Source organism: Mus pahari, chromosome 18 (assembly GCF_900095145.1).
Source record: "Mus pahari chromosome 18, PAHARI_EIJ_v1.1, whole genome shotgun sequence".
NCBI lineage: Eukaryota > Metazoa > Chordata > Mammalia > Rodentia > Muridae > Mus > Mus pahari.
In genome coordinates this window covers 4,976,012-4,993,038 of record NC_034607.1, presented here as the reverse complement: position 1 = coordinate 4,993,038, position 17,027 = coordinate 4,976,012, and the positions used below count along the sequence as shown (strand labels likewise).

General features: G+C 44.6%; 2 protein-coding genes across 7 annotated transcripts in view; one reads left to right on the top strand and one right to left on the bottom strand.

Moving 5' to 3' along the window:
* Window positions 1-9: 9 nt before the first annotated feature.
* On the bottom strand, window positions 10-10,325 carry Zfp57 (ZFP57 zinc finger protein). 6 transcript variants are annotated; one of them, XM_021218087.2, is made up of 5 exons: window positions 9,989-10,325; window positions 9,446-9,475; window positions 7,843-7,950; window positions 5,004-5,148; window positions 10-1,311 (listed from the first exon to the last, which is right to left on the bottom strand). In XM_021218087.2, exons 3-5 carry the CDS (start codon window positions 7,858-7,860, stop codon window positions 218-220), a joined length of 1,257 nt encoding a protein of 418 aa, XP_021073746.1. In that variant the 5' UTR covers window positions 7,861-7,950; window positions 9,446-9,475; window positions 9,989-10,325; the 3' UTR covers window positions 10-217. The 6 variants fall into 6 exon arrangements, with proteins under 6 accessions (XP_021073746.1, XP_029387078.1, XP_021073748.1 ...); XM_029531218.1 differs by having other exon boundaries at window positions 5,004-5,139; XM_029531216.1 differs by having other exon boundaries at window positions 188-1,311; window positions 9,420-9,475.
* Window positions 9,817-17,027, top strand: part of LOC110336017 (HLA class I histocompatibility antigen, alpha chain G-like) — a 22,950-nt gene continuing 15,739 nt past the window's right edge. The window contains exon 1 of the mRNA XM_021218442.1: window positions 9,817-10,052. Coding sequence (XP_021074101.1) covers window positions 9,817-10,052 — 236 coding nt within the window. The remainder of the gene's footprint in view (window positions 10,053-17,027) is intronic.

Genomic DNA, 17,027 nt, shown 5'->3' with positions numbered 1-17,027 from the left:
TTTTTCTTTCCTTGTCTCTTTCCTTCATCATCCACTCATCTCCTGTTTAAACCTCCTGATGGCAGAGGTCAGTCTTCAGGAAAAAACAAATACAAAGAAAGACCTCAGTTTGACCTCCCCTCCCCTTCTTTTAGTTTTAAAAATTGTATTTATTTTGTGGGGTGGGGGTGGGAGTGGGGGTGGGGCGGTCGTGCATGGGTAGGTATGAAGTTGGGAGTCAGTCCTCTTCTTCTGTCACAGGGCTCTCAGAGTCGGTGGCAACCTCCATTGCCCACTGAGCCACCCCACCATTCCCAGACAGGCCTTCTGTTTCGGGATTCTCACTGCACGCACGTTTCCGTCTTCTCCTCCTGGATTCCATCCTTTTTCCTGAGGAGTCCCTTACTTTAAAAAGATTTCCCAGCACCACAGGTTCATGAAGATAGCCAAGCAAATGACCCAGGATTTCCCAGCATTTACTGAACCTGATTGGTCTTCGGCAGCACAAGTGATCCAGCAGGCTCTCCTTTCCCCTAAAGGAGCTGTCACAGACGGGGCAAGTGTAGATCTTTTGCATCCTGAGGGTGTTGGATGAGTGGGCCGACTCTTTGCAACAGAAGTGCTGGTTGGGTTGACGTCTGAAGTGGATCTTGAGGTGGGTTAAGAGACAGGTTCTCATGGTAAAAGTTATGCGACAATAGGGACAAGAGATCTTTTCTCTTGAACGGACCACTGTAATAGTGTTGGATCTGACATTCAGGGTCGAGGCTCTGTTGTTCCGCGCCTTTGCCCTGGCCACTGGTCCCTGGATCACTTTCACATACTTGAGGGCGGGCGCTTGGGATGCAGGTGTTGTAGGTGGAACCCTCCTCTTCCGCTTCTGGTTGCTAGCCTGGTTGGCAGCCTGTTTGCTAGCCGCTGGCTTGTTTTGGTGTACCTTCAGGTGGCGGTTGACCTCAGACTGATCCCGGAAGCACTTTCCACACTCAGGGCAGGAACGGGGCCTGTAACCTAAATGAGCACGTCGGTGACGGCTCAGTCCAGAAGCATCACGGTAAGTCTTGCCACAGAGATTACAAAAGAAAGGCCTCTCTCCGCGATGCTGGGACTTGTAGCCCTTGGCTTTGCGGCTTTGTGGATTTGTGACTGCCAGCCTCCGGGACCTCACAGGAAACTGGTGATTAAAGAGGAAGGTGTTCTTTTTGAAACATTTGCCACAGGTCAGACAGAAAAAGAATGGTCCACCTTTGAATACCCCTGTGCAACTGGAGGACTTCTGCTCATTCTTATCTTCCAGATCTGGGCTAGGTTCTTGAGGTTTTTTCTTGCTTCCTGTAGTAGAGGAGGGAAAATACACAGTTCACTATGAGAATGCCAGTACAAGGTTTGTGCTCAATACAAGCCACTTTCCCTTTTCCCAACCTTTAAAATGCAGCCATTCACCCTTGGGCCTCATAGGCTAGAAATAGGAAAATGTAATAATATTATTAATAAAAACAATAATAATGATGACTAGTAAAAATTTCATGGGCATCTTCTATAATTGCAAATATCTAAATACCAACTTACATCTTTGAAATCCATCTTCCCACTCTTAATATGACTCATAGTCTGAGATAACCCCACAGATAACGAAGCAGTAACCCTCCCCTCAGCCCTGATTACACACGTGTCAGCCAAGTACAAAATATTAAATGGAGAATTCCCTACTGTAAGACCACATTTACATCACTTTTTAATATAGATTATAATTATCCTATATTATTAGTATTTTGGTTTATTACTGTGTCTACTACAGAAAACAGAATTTAGGACCTGGGGATATAGTTGAGGAGCACAGCACTTGCCTAGTATACACAAAACCTGGGGTTCAATCCCCAGCTCAGTAAAAACAAAAACCAAGCAAATAGGCCTCAGTACTATGTGTGGCTGTAGCTTCAGTAACCTCCTGAACAAAATACTTTCAGATAACAGAGAACTCATCCCCCAGTGCTGGGGAAGCAAGCCATGTGCACAAGCGACCCAAGTGATCTACAGTGCTCTACCATGCACACAAGCGCTCTACCAGTGAGCTAGCTACATCTCCTGCCCAAGGGAAGACTACTGTATCCTGAAAATTGATGCTATCATTACTAATAACCGAATTGGAGTACAAAGCAACACACCAGGACCGTGTGAGCTGAGAAGTGTGGCCAACCTAAATTAACATTCCTCTCAGTTCCTTAACTCCTATCTCCGGAACAAGCTTATCCTTCTCCAGATCAACATTGTGGAGATCTTGTTTCTCACTTCTCCCAGAAAGAACTTCTTAATCTTAAAGGTTGACACTAACTGAGGGGCTCGCAGGCAATCTCTTGATTCCTGGAAACTAGATTACTTGTTTTGAAAAATCTTGGCTATTCATTACGAAGCCAGTGGACTTAAAACTTTGATCTCGGGGTTTCCTCTAGTCCCAAGTCTAACGCAGATGGAAAGGTACTGAGCTTAAAGCAGTAGGTCAGCTCACCAAGCTGGGACTGTCCTGGGTCTTTTAAATCCTCCTCTCTCCTCTGCAGTTTTAAAATTACATTTTTACTATGTTGTGTGCATGTGTGCAAGTGTACACATGCTATGGCATGCTTATGGGGGTTGGCAGACAGCTTGTAGGATTGGTTTTCTCTTTACACCAAGTATATTCAAATTCCAATTGTCAGCCTTGATGGCAGGCACTCTTAACCACTGAACCATTTTGCTGGTCCTTGGTTCTGTGAGATGATAGGCCCCCAAATACGTGATGAAGGCAAGGTGTTGGGGTTACAGATGTGAGTTACCATACCCAGCTCCCTTTACAATTCTCACCTGTTGTCTTTGGAGGCTAGAGACCTGATCTCTGCCCTTTTCCTTTTGGTAAGCTGTTCCAATCTTGTATTTGGGCTCTAAATGGAGTCATATTTTGAGTGGGGAGAAGGGCATGGTTTGTTGCTTTGGGCAATAAGGGCTCCGAATACAATGCAAGCTGGCTCTGAATTCTCTCCATCCATCCTTCTGGGTGAGATGCACTACCAAATCTGTCTACAGTATGGAAATGAAGCAAAGTGGTCCCATGCTAGGCCCCTTTATGTCTTATGCAGACAACAAGCTACCTCCTATAGGCTTGTTTTAAGAACATTAATCTAAGGCTGGGCGTGGTGGCGCACGCCTTTAATCCCAGCACTTGGGAGGCAGAGGCAGGCGGATTTCTGAGTTTGAGGCCAACCTGGTCTACAAAGTGAGTTCCAGGACAGCCAGGGCTACACAGAGAAACCCTGTCTCAAAACAAAACAAAACAAAACAAAACAAAACAACAACAAAAAAAACACCTCTCAGCTTCTTCTCCAGCACTACCTCTGCCTGCACTCTGCCATGCTTGATTCCACCATGATGATGATAGACTAATGGACTAAACCATTAAAACTGTGAGCCAACACCAATTAAAGATTAAAAAAAAAAAAAAAAGAACATTAATCTAGGGCTGGAGAGATGGCTCAGTAGTTAAGAGCACTGACTGCTCTTCCAGAGGCCCTGAGTTCAAATCCCAGCAACCACATGGTGGCTCACAACCATCCGTAATGAGATCTGATGCTCTCTTCTGGTGTGTCAGCTATAGTGTACTTACAATATAATAAATAAATCTTTTTTTAAAAAAAAAAAAAAAAAAAAGAACATTAATCTAGGGCTAGCAAGATGGCTCAGCAGTTCATGCACCTGTTGCTCTTGTAGAGGATCTGGATACTGTTGCCAGTATCTGCATGGCAGCTTACCACCATCCATAACTCCAGTTTCAGGGGATCCCATCCGTCCCTTCTTCAAACCTGTATGGACACCAGGCACACACAAAGTGCGCATACAAACAGGCAAGCAGATCATTCTTATACATAAAATAAAACGTTAAAATGGGGGGGGTTGTTTTTAAAGAACATTTATCTAAGACACTTGGTTGCAGCTTCTAGTATAATGCCTCACAACAAGAGTGACTAAATATCGGTTGGATATACAGGCAAGTGGTTTTTTTGTTTGTTTGTTTGTTTGTTTGTTTGTTTGAGGAAGTTTCACAGTGTAGTCCAAGCTGGCCTCAATCTCTATAATCAAGGTTGGGGTTTTGTTTGCAGTCTTCCTGCATCAGATCCAGGTATGTTGGGAGTGTTAGAAGTCTTGGAATTACAGGCTTTTGTCAACAAACTAGGCCAGACAGGAAAATTTACATATTTTCACAATATAACAATTATAATGATAAAAAGTGTTACCTGGGGTGGGGAAAGTAGCTCAGTAGATAACCTGCTGACCATACAATCAAGAGCACTTGAGTTTAAGCCTCAGAATGCACACTAAGAAGGCCAGGTATGGCATTTGGATGAAAACCCAGCACCATGAAGCAGAAAAGGCAGATACTTAGGGCTCACTGGTCAGTCCGCCTAGCTGAATCAATGAGTTCCAATTAGTGAGACCCAACCCAAATCAAAAATTATAGAGTGGCTGTACCCTGAGGAATGAAGCCCAAATTTGACCCTGGCCTCCACGTAAATACCTAAGTATGCCTACATATACATGAACACACACACAACATTATCTTTGTATTCCTGGGGGTGCTTTTTTCTTTTCAGGTTTGTTTGTTTGTTTTTTAGTTTTTGTGACTTAAGTGTTTTGCCTGCTTGTATATATATGTACATATGTATGTCTGGTGCCCATAGAAGTCAGAAGGTGTGGGACCCCTGGAATTAGAGTTATAAATGTTTGTGAGCCACAGTGTGGGGCTAGAAACTGAACTCAGGTCCTCTACAAGAACAAGTACTCTCTCAACCTCTAAGCCCCCTCTCTAGACCCATGCATGTAGTCCAGGCTAGCTTTAAAGTTGCTATGTAGTGGGAATCACCCTAACCTGGTCCTCCTACCTCTATCTTCAAGCCTAGCTTGTCATCTAAGTTTTTATTTCTTTTACTATTTTTACCCCATCAGTATTTTTCTAAGGCTATCGGACAGGGAGAATGCTGAAGGAGTCAGTCTCTTACCAACAAATGTCAGGTTCTTGAAGGTTTCTGACATCACTTTCTGGTAAAGGGTCTTCTGTGTAGAAGTCAGATATTCCCATTCTTCCTGGGTGAAAGTCACTGCCACGTCCTCATAACTGACTGGTGTCCTGGATGGCTGGGAAGACTTAGAACGTAAATACAGAGACTTGAAGTGTCTGTTCAGGGACTTTTCAGCCCCTAAGTTTCTGAACTATCACATCTGCCTTGGCAAAGCATTCAGGACTTTCTACAGTCCTGACCATAGATATAAAACCAAATGTAGAACCAAAATCTCTGCTGAGTGTGTAACCAAAACACATATTACAGATTCCCTTAACCTATCCCTAAGAATGTGGTTTTGCTTTTATAAATGCAGTACCCCTGAGTTTCCATGCCAAGAGCTTTCCTGAGGCACTAGCTTGCTCCTGGTCACCAGCTTAAATAAAGGACTGTTATTTGTATGGTTATGTGTATGGTGGTGTGTAACTTTCTCATTTGGACTATAAAATAATGACATATTCTCAAGATTTTGAGAATTCAAACCTAAGAGAAAGACAGTACCATGAAAGGGTATGGGGAAAGGCACATAGTCAGGAGCTGTGACATATGGAAAGCAAAGGATGGGTACAGAAAAAGGAACCCACTGAAAAGAGGAGGGGAGAGTAGAGGGGGAGGGGAGGAGAGGNTCTCTCTCTCTCTCTCTCTCTCTCTCTCTCTCTCTCTCTCTCTCTCCTGCATTTCTATAATAAAGTTCTTAAACCATAGAGAGTGTCTGTTCCATCAAGATCCACTGCACACTCTGGTCAGTGTTGGGAACCTCTTCCCTCATCCCTCTCTCCCATAACCCCGGTGGCTTTAGCAAGGTAGCTCCAGGGATCCCCAGGCAGGGCTGCCCCTTCGCCACCCCCTGAAGAGTGGGATAGATGAATGCCCACCCAGGGTTGAGTGGATAGGTAGACAGCAGCCCTCCCACGCCTGACAGACCAGAGAATAGGTGGATCTCTGGTGGGGTGTGGGTCTTTCCCTTTTCCCACTCCACCTGGGCCCCCTTTTTAGTTCCCAACATTGGTAGATGATTATTTCTCTGCTTTAATATTTTACTAGTCTAATACTTTCCCATACTACACTGAACCATGGAAACTGGGGGTCAGGAGCATATGGGACAGAGCCACTGTGTTCAGCTGAGACTCCTGTTTGTACTTCTCGCTCATGTCCCCCCACACTGGCAGGACCTTGATCCCCCTGCCTCAGCACTAGAACAAAAAGCATCAGCTGTACTGTGGGCCACATGGGCTGGAAACAGGCTGACAGGTGAGAGGAAATAAAAATCCGCTCCCAGACTTTGCTCCTGGGGCTTAGGGACTAGTGGGAAGAAAGCTAACAGGTTTTGCGACACAGTTAGGTGGTGGCCGGGACACAGCTGGCTTCTCTGTAGTCAAGCTCTTGTGCAAGAACATTGACAGGCCCGACTCTAGGAAGAGAGATGGGGTCATCTGTATGTGGTCCTGTTCAAGGACTGCCTCATCCCTTCAGTTTTAGAATCAGTAAACTTAGAAGTTGAAACTGTCTCCTTTATAAAATGTATACATTAACCAGGACAGCAGAAGTGTTGTTGGGCGCAGGGCCTGACTTACCATTGGCACTCAGAAGGGCACTTGGCCTCACTCAGTGAGGGTTCTAAGGGGAGGGAGGAACCTACTTCTAAGTTCAGTACTAAAGAGTGAGATTTTATTCACTAAGGTGTGCCAGCGTCGGTCTCAATGGGGCTCAAGCTTGGATGCCCACTGCACATGATGAGAAAAATCATGGACTGAGCATCTTGAGCTCATGAAAGCTGGAATTCAAAGATACAAGTACAGAAGGGTTGGTCTCACACAGGCCTCTTTCCTTGGTTGGCAAGTTGTCATTTTCTTGTGTCTCCATACGGCCTTCCTTCAGTACATCAGTCTGTTCTACTGTCTCTTAAGAACATTTGACCTGAGAGAGAGAGAGAAGAGAGAAGAGGAGAGAGAGAGAGAGAGAGAGAGAGAGAGAGAGAGAGAGATGAAGGATTCCAAGGTGGTATGGGAGAGAGAGAAGATCTTGCAATTCCTTTTTCCCTGTTGTTTGGCCTGGGACAATCTGGGATTCTACCAGATCCACAGGTGAGTAAAAGGCCTCAAGAAAATCTAGGGCCTGCCACCTCCTTTATCTGACTTTCTCCTTTCTGCTGTTGGATTTCACTAGTAATCTCTCCATGTTATGTCCTCTATTTTGCTCTACCTGTTTTCTGAGAAATCTCTCACTGAACCTGGAGCTCATCAACTCAACAAGAGTATCTGGCTAGAAAGCCTCTGCGATTATCCTGCTGACCTTATGTCTGTCTTTCTTTTCCTTCCTTCCTTCCTTCCTTCCTTCCTTCCTTCCTTCCTTCCTTCCTTCCTTCTTCCTTCCTTCCGTTTGTTTTAATGTGGGGACTGAAGATCCCACACTGGGTCTTCAACTTTGTGCAACAAGTACTTTACAACATGCTGAGCCACCTCCCCAGTCCTTCCACCATAATCTTTCTTTGGGGCCTCTATAGAGCAGCTAACATACTACCTACCCCACGGAGCAGCATGTCTTTATAGTGGTGTCTCTGGTCTGGATCCCAAGGCTAATGGGACTCTATTTCCCAGGCACTGGGCAGTTGGAGGGTTCCTACAAGGGCCCCAGAATTTGATATTGCTTCTTATAACGAAAGCATCTACTCTAAAAGAGGTTGTCTTCCTTGATTGTTCAACTGTCCAAATTCTCCATTCACGATTGACAGCTTTAGTTCCCTCAAAGCCCAGGCCACAGAATTCAGGGCTCTGATTACCTGTTTCCTAGCTGCCATTGCTTGGTAATGCCAGGCTGGTCCTAGGCGTTTGACTTCTATTCCAGACTGCTTCTAGCCACAATTTGTTGGTTGCCCACTTCTAGAGATCTAAGGTTTAAGAAAAATACAGAATATCAGCAAAAGGAAGAGAGTGTGTGTAAGGAATAAGTGCTTCCGTAGCACCCAGCTACTAGCTTCCCGCACTGTGATAGAACCTTCTCGGCAGTACCAAGTTAGGTAAATTGGCTCCATTTTCACAAACCTCAAGTATAAACGTTAAGTCATCCATTCTAGGACGTGTGATCCATGGGAGAGTAAAGTTTAATTCTAGATTCAGTACCACTGGAAAGTACATACCTGAATGTGTCACATACCACTTTTGAGTTTGTCTCTTCATCCTCTGACTTGATTTCACTGGAAAGATGAGAGTATATATCTCTTCCAGGACCAGAAATTAAAATATAGATTCTGTGATTTGAATATGTGTGTGGTCTCCTGGGGCTCAAACCTAGGAACTTATGCCTGCTAAGCAAGTGCTATACCACTGAGCCTTATGCATACCCCTAGTTCCATGACTTCAATGTTTAATATATAGATACGATATTTACAATGGACCTAGCCTCTGATGACCTCTTAAGCTGAAAATGTCATTAGGTCAGAAATGCCAAGTAATATGCCTACGGAACAGAACCTTATAGCTTAGTAACAAAGTACACTGACAGTGTGTGTTGTTTCCTTTCCTGATCTACTAGCTGTCTGTCTGGAAAGCGTAGCCTGTGACTACAACCCAGCATAAAGGAATATCAGAGTATCTATCTATCTATCCCTATGCACTACATAGTACTAGCCTAGGGACAAGTTAAACCAACCCCCCCCCCCCCAATAAGCTGTCTGAATATGTAAGGCTTTCCCATCATTTTGGATCATCATTTCCCATCATTAAGTCTTGGCAGCATGAGTACAGTATCACATGTACAGCACAGTGATAATAGCCCAACAACAATTAAATTCTTTGTTCACTCTGAAATTTCTATTTCTCCTCTCTAGATGCAAGGGAAGCATAAAGGCACAGAGACTTGTTGCCCTGTCTTTTCCTCTCAATTCTTTTGCTAAGTGAAAGTACCAGCAAGGAACAAGTCATTCAAGGAATTGCTAGCTCTGATCCCCAAAAAGTTGCCAGGAAAGCTGCACTCTGAGGTTGATTTTCTTCCTTCCTTCTGTCTCCCCTCTCATTATTCTTCCGTTGAAAAACCACATTCCAAACAGTGTCTTCCAGGACCTGTCCATACAGTTCTATCTATGCTAGTGTCTTCTAGGACCTGTCTTTAACCATTCTCAGCAAAGACCCCTTTATCAACAAGTCTTAACAATAGCATGAAGATGTGTGGCGACCTAGACGATTACCCAAACACCAGGAAGGCTGAGACAGGATCTCCGGGAGTTCTAGGACAGCCTGGGCTACATAAAGCATAAATCATCATCATCATCAACAGCAGCAGCAGCACATTCGCACAAAGCAGGGAGCGGTCTTTAATATAGATACAGGCTGCTTAAGGAGACTGACAGGTGTTGTGTACCTTCATCCACCTTCTCACTCTTTTACCTCTGATTGTTCTTTCCTGGTGCAGGAGCCCTGAGAAGGCAAGGAGACTGAATAAGACTTGGCTGTTGATTGGCAGGAGGTCAGGTCCGGTCCCTCCCGACTCCCACCCCGCTGGCATGGGAGATGGGCCAGGCTTGGCCTCACCCTTCCACTGGGTAAATTTCTGGAGGAACTGTGAAGACATCTCTCAACCCTGACTGCACTCCTCCAACTAAAGCCCATTCATTGTTTCACAAATCTGAGGAGTCAGCCCCAATAGCACAAAGGAAGCTAAGACAGAAAGATCAGGCAGACTTGCCACAATACACCCTGTCTGTTCAGCTCTCTAAATCTGAGGCCCCGCCGCTCTCACGCACACAATCTGAGGAGAAATGCCCGCCCGCCGGCTTGCCCGATCTGCCCTGGTCCCAGACCCGAAACCCCCGAGGTTTCAGCCACGTGAGCCTTTCCACCAAGGAGCCAGGCGGCTTCTCCCTCCCAGGTGTCGGGCCCTCGTGGCTCCACCGCGGGAGCGGCTCCACCCGGGTCCCCGCACGCTCTCACCGCGCTCGACAGCACTACTTGAGGCTCGGCAGTCCTGCCCTCCCCAACGCTCGTCTTCCGAGCCGTAGCCTCGGACCACAGCCACACAAAGGGCTGGGCGCGCGTTCCAGCCCCGACCAGAACGCAGCGGCGTGAAACCCAGGAAGGGGCCCTTGCCAGAAGTCAGGAATCCGCTACTTTGTCCCTCTGCTTCCGTTCTGCTCCGTCCGCAGGTAACACATCTCAAGTGGCTGTCTGCCAAGGTCAGAAATTTAGATCCGAAGAAGCCCAATGCCTGAATGCCACGCCTTCTCGTCCCGCCTACTGTCGGTCTTCACTGGTCTCAGCTGCGCTAGGAAATTCCATTTCCTAAGATAAGTATTTACTCCTGGGGTGGGGAATGGGAGTGGGGGATGGGGGTAAGGGGCGGTGGGAGGGACGGGTGACTCAATTTCCGTAATTCCTTGTACTAGGCAGCTGAAAGTGAGTTCCACGCCTGCCTAGGCTACACAGTAAAACACACACACACACACACACACACACACACACACACACACACACACACACACACACNACACACACACACACACACACACACACACACACACACACACACACACACACTAAGGTAAGACCGAAGAAAAACTGGAACAAGTTTACTGGACAAGTAAAATGGGCCGTGGAGCAACATCTTAGCTAAAGTAAAAACCAAGAAAGCACAGGAGACTTAAAAGACTGGAGTAACAGGATAGCTCAGTAGTTAGGGAGGATTCCAGGAGACCTAGCACAGAGAGACATTCACAAAGACCTGTAACCAGGGAACCCCACACTCTTCTTTTGGTACCATCCCATATGTGGCATGCACTCATACAGACTCACAAGAATAAAAAATAATGATTAAAAAGAAATGATACAGACACTTCACAGGTATCAAACCAGTCAAGTCATCTTAGCGTTTCACATACCAAATTCACTTCAGTCTCTCTCTGTAATCCTTTTGTTTGCTTGTTTGTTTGTTTTTATTTTTAATAAGTTCCATTGGAATTTTAACACTTAGCCCAGGTCTCAGGCAGCCAAAGCACAAACATAGGTGGGGAAGGTGATAGGAAAGTACAGAAGGTACTAGGTTGAAGCAATCCACATGAAACAGGCCAGTAGTGAGGTAAAAAACAAATAAACGAACAAAAACAAACAAACAAAAAACCACATTTTCCATCAATAATGAACTGTTTCTCACCCTGACTTCAAATTACCTTACTTATAAAACTGGGCAACCATAGTTAGCTGATTTAGGTTGATCTTCAACTTTAAATAAACAAAATATTTATTTATTTATTATTTACTTACTTTCTTAGAGACAGCTCTTCTTAGGAACTCACTATAGAGCCATGCAGCCCTTGAATTCAATACCCCCCCACACCTCGATTCAGTGATTGAGCGTATACTGGCTTCTTGTCCTTGAGGTGGAAACACCATCCTTGGCCAGCAGGTAGTCCCGGCACACAAACACTATAGGACAAATGAAGCCCTTACAAGGGTTGGTTTAACATTTCATGCTGGCCACCACACTGGCACCTAGGCTGTTTCCAGCTGATGTTTGATGAGCTAAGGACCTCTGAGAAAGCCCAGGCACCTTCTAGCCCACTGCACCCCATCTTTATCTAGCTCGGCATCCTTCTTCCTGCCTTGGATTAGCAGGGATCCTGTGCTTCGCTGATGTCTAAGAAATGCTTCTGTCTATAAATCTTTAGTTAACTACATTCATCTGCATAGCACTGGGTTTGTCGCCTCGCCTCTTCAGTTTCAGCACCTCTACGCTAGGTGAAAACTTGATTTAGAGAATGTAGAAAAAAAAATTGTCAACTACTAAAAGAGAACATCTCTCATGTGTAGTGGTACATGCCTGTCATCCTAGCACTTGAAAGATGGATGAAGCCGGGCGTGGTGGCTCACACCTTTAATCCCAGCACTCAGGAAGCAGAGGCAGGTGGATTTCTGAGTTCGAGGCCAGCCTGGTCTACAAAGTGAGTTCCAGGACAGCCAGGGCTANACAGAGAAACCCTGTCTCGAAAAAAAAAAAAGAAAAAAAGAAAAAAGAAAGAAAGAAAGAAAGAAAGAAAGAAAGAAAGAAAGAAAGAAAGAAAGAAAGAAAGAAAAAGAAGGATGGATGAAGGGGGTATCAAACTTCTCAGCCACATAGTGAGTGAGTTCAAGGCTAGCCTGGGCTGCATGAGACTCTATCTTAACCAGGAAGCCATAAGGTGTGTGTCATTGATTCCCTGCCAGAGTTTGGGTTCACATTATAGAAAAATCTGAATAGGGAGCCAGACATAGTCACACACAATTCTAATCCCAGTACTTAAAGGGCTAAGACAAGAAAATAGCAAACTTTAAGTAAGGATCATCCTGGGCTACATAATCAGTCCCAGGCTACCTTAGACTATGAAACCTTGTCTGAACAATCAACTTGATGAACTTTAGAGACTGGTAAAGCACTCTTCTCTCTCTCTCTCTCTCTCTCTCTCTCTCTCTCTCTCTCTCTCTCTGTGTGTGTGTGTGAAGTTACTCTTAGAAACAATTACATCGTAAAGTTTCCAACCTAATGAATAGTTTAATTCATTTGTGGATTTAAAGTTTGAATAGACTAATCCAATGGGAGGTTGTAAAACTGTAGAAGCTAGGGCCTGGTGGGAGGAAGTAGGCCCCTGGAAGTACGTATCTGGAGACTACATCTTGCCTTGGCTGCTTCCTGTTACTGCTCCACTATTTCCTGTGCTTTCCCATACGACACCCTCCCTGACACGAGTGAGTAAAACATCGGAAAACTGTAAGCAAAATGGATATTTTGTCCATGAGGAAAGAGATCAGGCCAGAAAGCGGAGAAAAGGGGATGGGAGAGGAAAGGAGGAGAAGGAAGGAGAGGAGCTGCTTGCGGCTGGATTCATGCTAATAGAACAAAATCAGTCCACGGGCCATGACGATTTCCTGAAGACGTTGTCTTTTAGCAGGATGTTGGTAATCGCCCTGGGTGTAGTTTTCAGTGTTTGTGTTTTTTTTTTTTTTTCTTGTTTTCCTGTATTAAATCAAACAAACAACAGCGAACAAAAACCACCCAGCAGTGGTTAAAAGCACTCTCCACCAGGCCTGACCATCTGAGTTTGAATCCCAGAACTTGCATGGTGGAAGGCAAGAACCGACTTGCCCCAGTTGTCCTCTGACCACCACAGTGAGCAAGAACTGCAAGTCTGTGGTCTTTGTATCTGTGGTGGATAGTTTTATATCAGCTTGGTACAAGTTAAAGTCATCTGAGAGTAGGAAACCTCAATTAAGAAAATACCTCAGGGGGGCTGGAGAGATGGTTCAGCAGTTAAGAGCACTGAGGGCCTGAGTTCAATTCCCTGCAACCACATGGTGGCTCACAACCATCTGTCATGGGATCCGATGCCCTCTGGTGTGTTTGAACACAGCTACAGTGTGCTGTAGTAGTAATAAATAAAAAGAAAAGAAAATACCTCCATAAGATCAGATTATAGGCAAGCTTGTACAGTATTTTCTCAATTAGTGATTGATGGGGGTAGAGCCCAGCTTATTGTGGGTAGCACCACCTATAGGCTGGTGATCCTGGGTTCTACAAGAAAGCAGGCTGAGCAATCCAGGAGGAACAACCTTGAAGCGGCACCTTCCATGGCCTCTGCATCAGCTCCTGCCTCCACGTTTCTGCCCTGTTTGATTCCTGTCCCGACTTCCTTCGGTGATGAACAGTGAGTGATATTAAGTGTGAGGAAAATGAACTCTTTCCTCCCCAACTTGCTTTTTGGTCATGGTGTTTCATCATAACAATAGAAACACTGATGAGTACCTGTAGGTGTTTACCAACCCCTCAGCAAATTACTGCAGCCCCAGTGGCTCTAGTATTGGCTCCAGTGGCAAGCACAGAAGGACTGAGATCCAAATTCTGAATATAGTTGGCAATGTACTCAGTGTAGAATGTTTAGCTAACATACAGAAAGCCCTGGGTTTCGTCCCCTGTATCATAAACAAACAAAAATCTGAACACAAACTCTATCCAAACTCCAGGCTAACTTCTAAAGTAAGTACTCATGAGGTGTAGAGAAACCAGACCATGAAGGAAGTCTGCCCTATCCTGGTGGGATTTGCAAATCTGCACCTTTTTATTCACCTCCCCACCCCCAATCAACACACCTATAAGCAGAATACTTGTAATCTCAGAATTTAGGAGAGAGGATTGCAGCACACTTGGGTTACAGGGAAGGACCCTGTTTAAAATTACAAAACAAACAAAAAAACCTTAATGGCATAAATCACTAACGTCCAGAACTTTTAGCTGTTCTTACGCTTGGAAATTTTGGAGAAATTATAGAAACTAGATGACCATGGAAAAGTGCAAAAGCTTGAGCAGAAACTGGACAAACCTTTGTTCATCACTAAGTCACACGGATGCAGAACAAACCACTTAAATACCCTGTCCCAAAATGAAGCTAGAGGGTACAGGAAAAATGGAGCCTGAATGTCAGACACTGCACTGCTCGCTCCAGGTCCCTTAGTTAACACTCTTCTAAAGAAAAGGCCTGAGGATGTCAGGCTCAGCTCAGTGACCAACAGGGTGTTGACTTAGCTTATGAGATGTAAGTGCTCAAGTTTGAGGCAAGGCAACATAGTGGCATTTTGTCTGAAAAAAAAAAAAAAAAAAAAAAAAAAAAAAAAAAAAAAAAAAAAAAAAGTCAAGCTAGTACCTAACATCCACATTATTTAACAAAAACGAAAAAACCTCCAGCAACCTCAAGAGAAACCTAACACACATAGTTTTTAACCTGACATGCAAGTGTACTTTCAAGCAAAATATAAACTCATACATATACAATACAATGAAAAAATTTATATTAAGATGTTTCGATATCTCTTTCCCTCTCTTCCCCTTTTTCTCCGCCTCCCATAACCTGACAGTTCATAACCTACAATGAGTCACTATCCATGTGAAAAGCAGCGCTTGAACTAGATGCTGGTAAGCCTGTCTCCAATAGAACCCACCCCAGAAGCATTGATGTCCGCCTGCTAAACTTCCTGCTAAACTTCCGGTGCACTCTTCTCTCTAGTTTCCACCCAGCATTCCTTTTGGCCTCCCTCCCAGGCTCAATTTACCTATTTTGACTTCTGTGACCTCCTTGTCTTTCCTGGACAATGCCCTGGGTGGTTCTGGCTCCTCCCCCATCTTATTTGTGGAAAGTTCTGGGCTTCCCAGAAGGAGGGAAGTTCTAGCCCCAATGGGGGCTACAAACTAGCTGTAGACTTGAGGATGCATCTGTGTTTGCCTGGATTTGGGAAGCACTCAGACTCTTTTTTTTTTTTTTTTTTTTGGTTTTTGGTTTTTGGTTTTTGGTTTTTCGAGACAGGGTTTCTCTGTACAGCTCACTTTGTAGACCAGGCTAGACTCGAACTCTTAGGTCATCATTTGACACTGCTTTGAGTTCTGAGTCAGGTCTCAGGAAGTTTCTGTAAGAAGTTGTAGGCTCTTCTAGCCTCAATATCATGGCCACACGAGGGCGCTGCTGCTCTGACCTCTCAGATTGTGTCTGATTGGGAATCAGTTGGAAGTGGCCTAATGAAACCTGGACAAGGTTTGTAAGGGGATGAGATGCTTCTGAGCACCCAGATCTACGCAATAGGTGGAAGAAAGTTAGAGCTGTTAGAAGGAATCCTGTAGTATCTCTGAGTATTCCCCCTCTCCATCTGCTTGATGTCAACACTGGAAAATGGAACAGATGGTTTTATTGTTCCAGTTTCTGTTGGTTAGTTGTGAGGTGGGGATGGTGTATATATGCACACAGAATAGGGCATTCAACCAGGGGCACATATTAATCAAGCAATCTATTACTGAGCAACACTCCCTATCCCTGAAAACTATTTTCTAATCAGGACCTTTTAAATTTTAGAATGTAAGGGACTGGAGAGATGGCTTAGTGCTTAAGAGCATTTACTACTCTTGCACAGGGCCTGAATTTAGTTCCCAGCATCCACATTAGATAGCTCACAAGTCTGCAACTCCAGCTTCTCTGTCACACACACACATAAATAAATCTTAAAATAAAATTTAGAATGCTTTTATCCCCCCTCCCCAGAGAAACTGCAAAGGTAATATATAGAGCCTCCAGTTTCTCTTTTTAAACCATTCTACAGGGCTGGAGAGACAGCTCCATGGTCGAGAGCATACTGTCTGCTCTTGCAGAGGACCCAGGTCAAGAGGACCCAGTTCCAGTTCCAACACTCACATGGTAGCTCACAGTCCTCTTATGACTTCCAAGGGCACTGCATATGTGCTTCTCATGAGCTCATGCAAGCATACGTATACATATATAAAACTAAATCTCACATCACCATACATTTTATAACCCATGAAACTATATGGACACACGTATCTATACATGTTTTATTTATACTCTTCAGTTGTTACGAATGTCCTTTTTCTTTCCTAGGACATTATCCAAGGCACCACACACTCGGACTCAGTTGATTCTTAGGGCTCCTCTGGGACAATTTCTCTGATTTTCCTTGATTTTTTCGGTAACTCTGACACTTTTGAGCAGGACTGGCCCCACATACTGATGAATGTTATTTGACTTAAGTTTGACTGGGACTATGCATTTAAGAAGTCCAGAGAGGCAAAATGATGCTTGTACCGTGCCAAGGTTGTGCACCATGCTCTTGATTTGTCCTGGGGAAAAACCTGTAAGTGTGGCCATTGTATATTGTATAGTTAAGTGTTTTCTTAGTTTTAAAGAAACTACTGGGTATCTCCCATGGTGGCTATACTATTTGTATCTCTGTCAGCAATGAATGGGGGCTTCTGATGGTCATAATTCTTACAAGTACTTGCTATAAAATTCGTTTTCTCATTTCTGTGACCAGAGGCATCACAAGAAGTGACCTGTGGGGGCTGGTGAGATGGCTCAGTGGGTAAGAGCACCCGACTGCTCTTCCCAAAGGTCCGGAGTTCAAATCCCAGCAACCACATGGTGGCTCATAACCATCCGTAACAAGATCT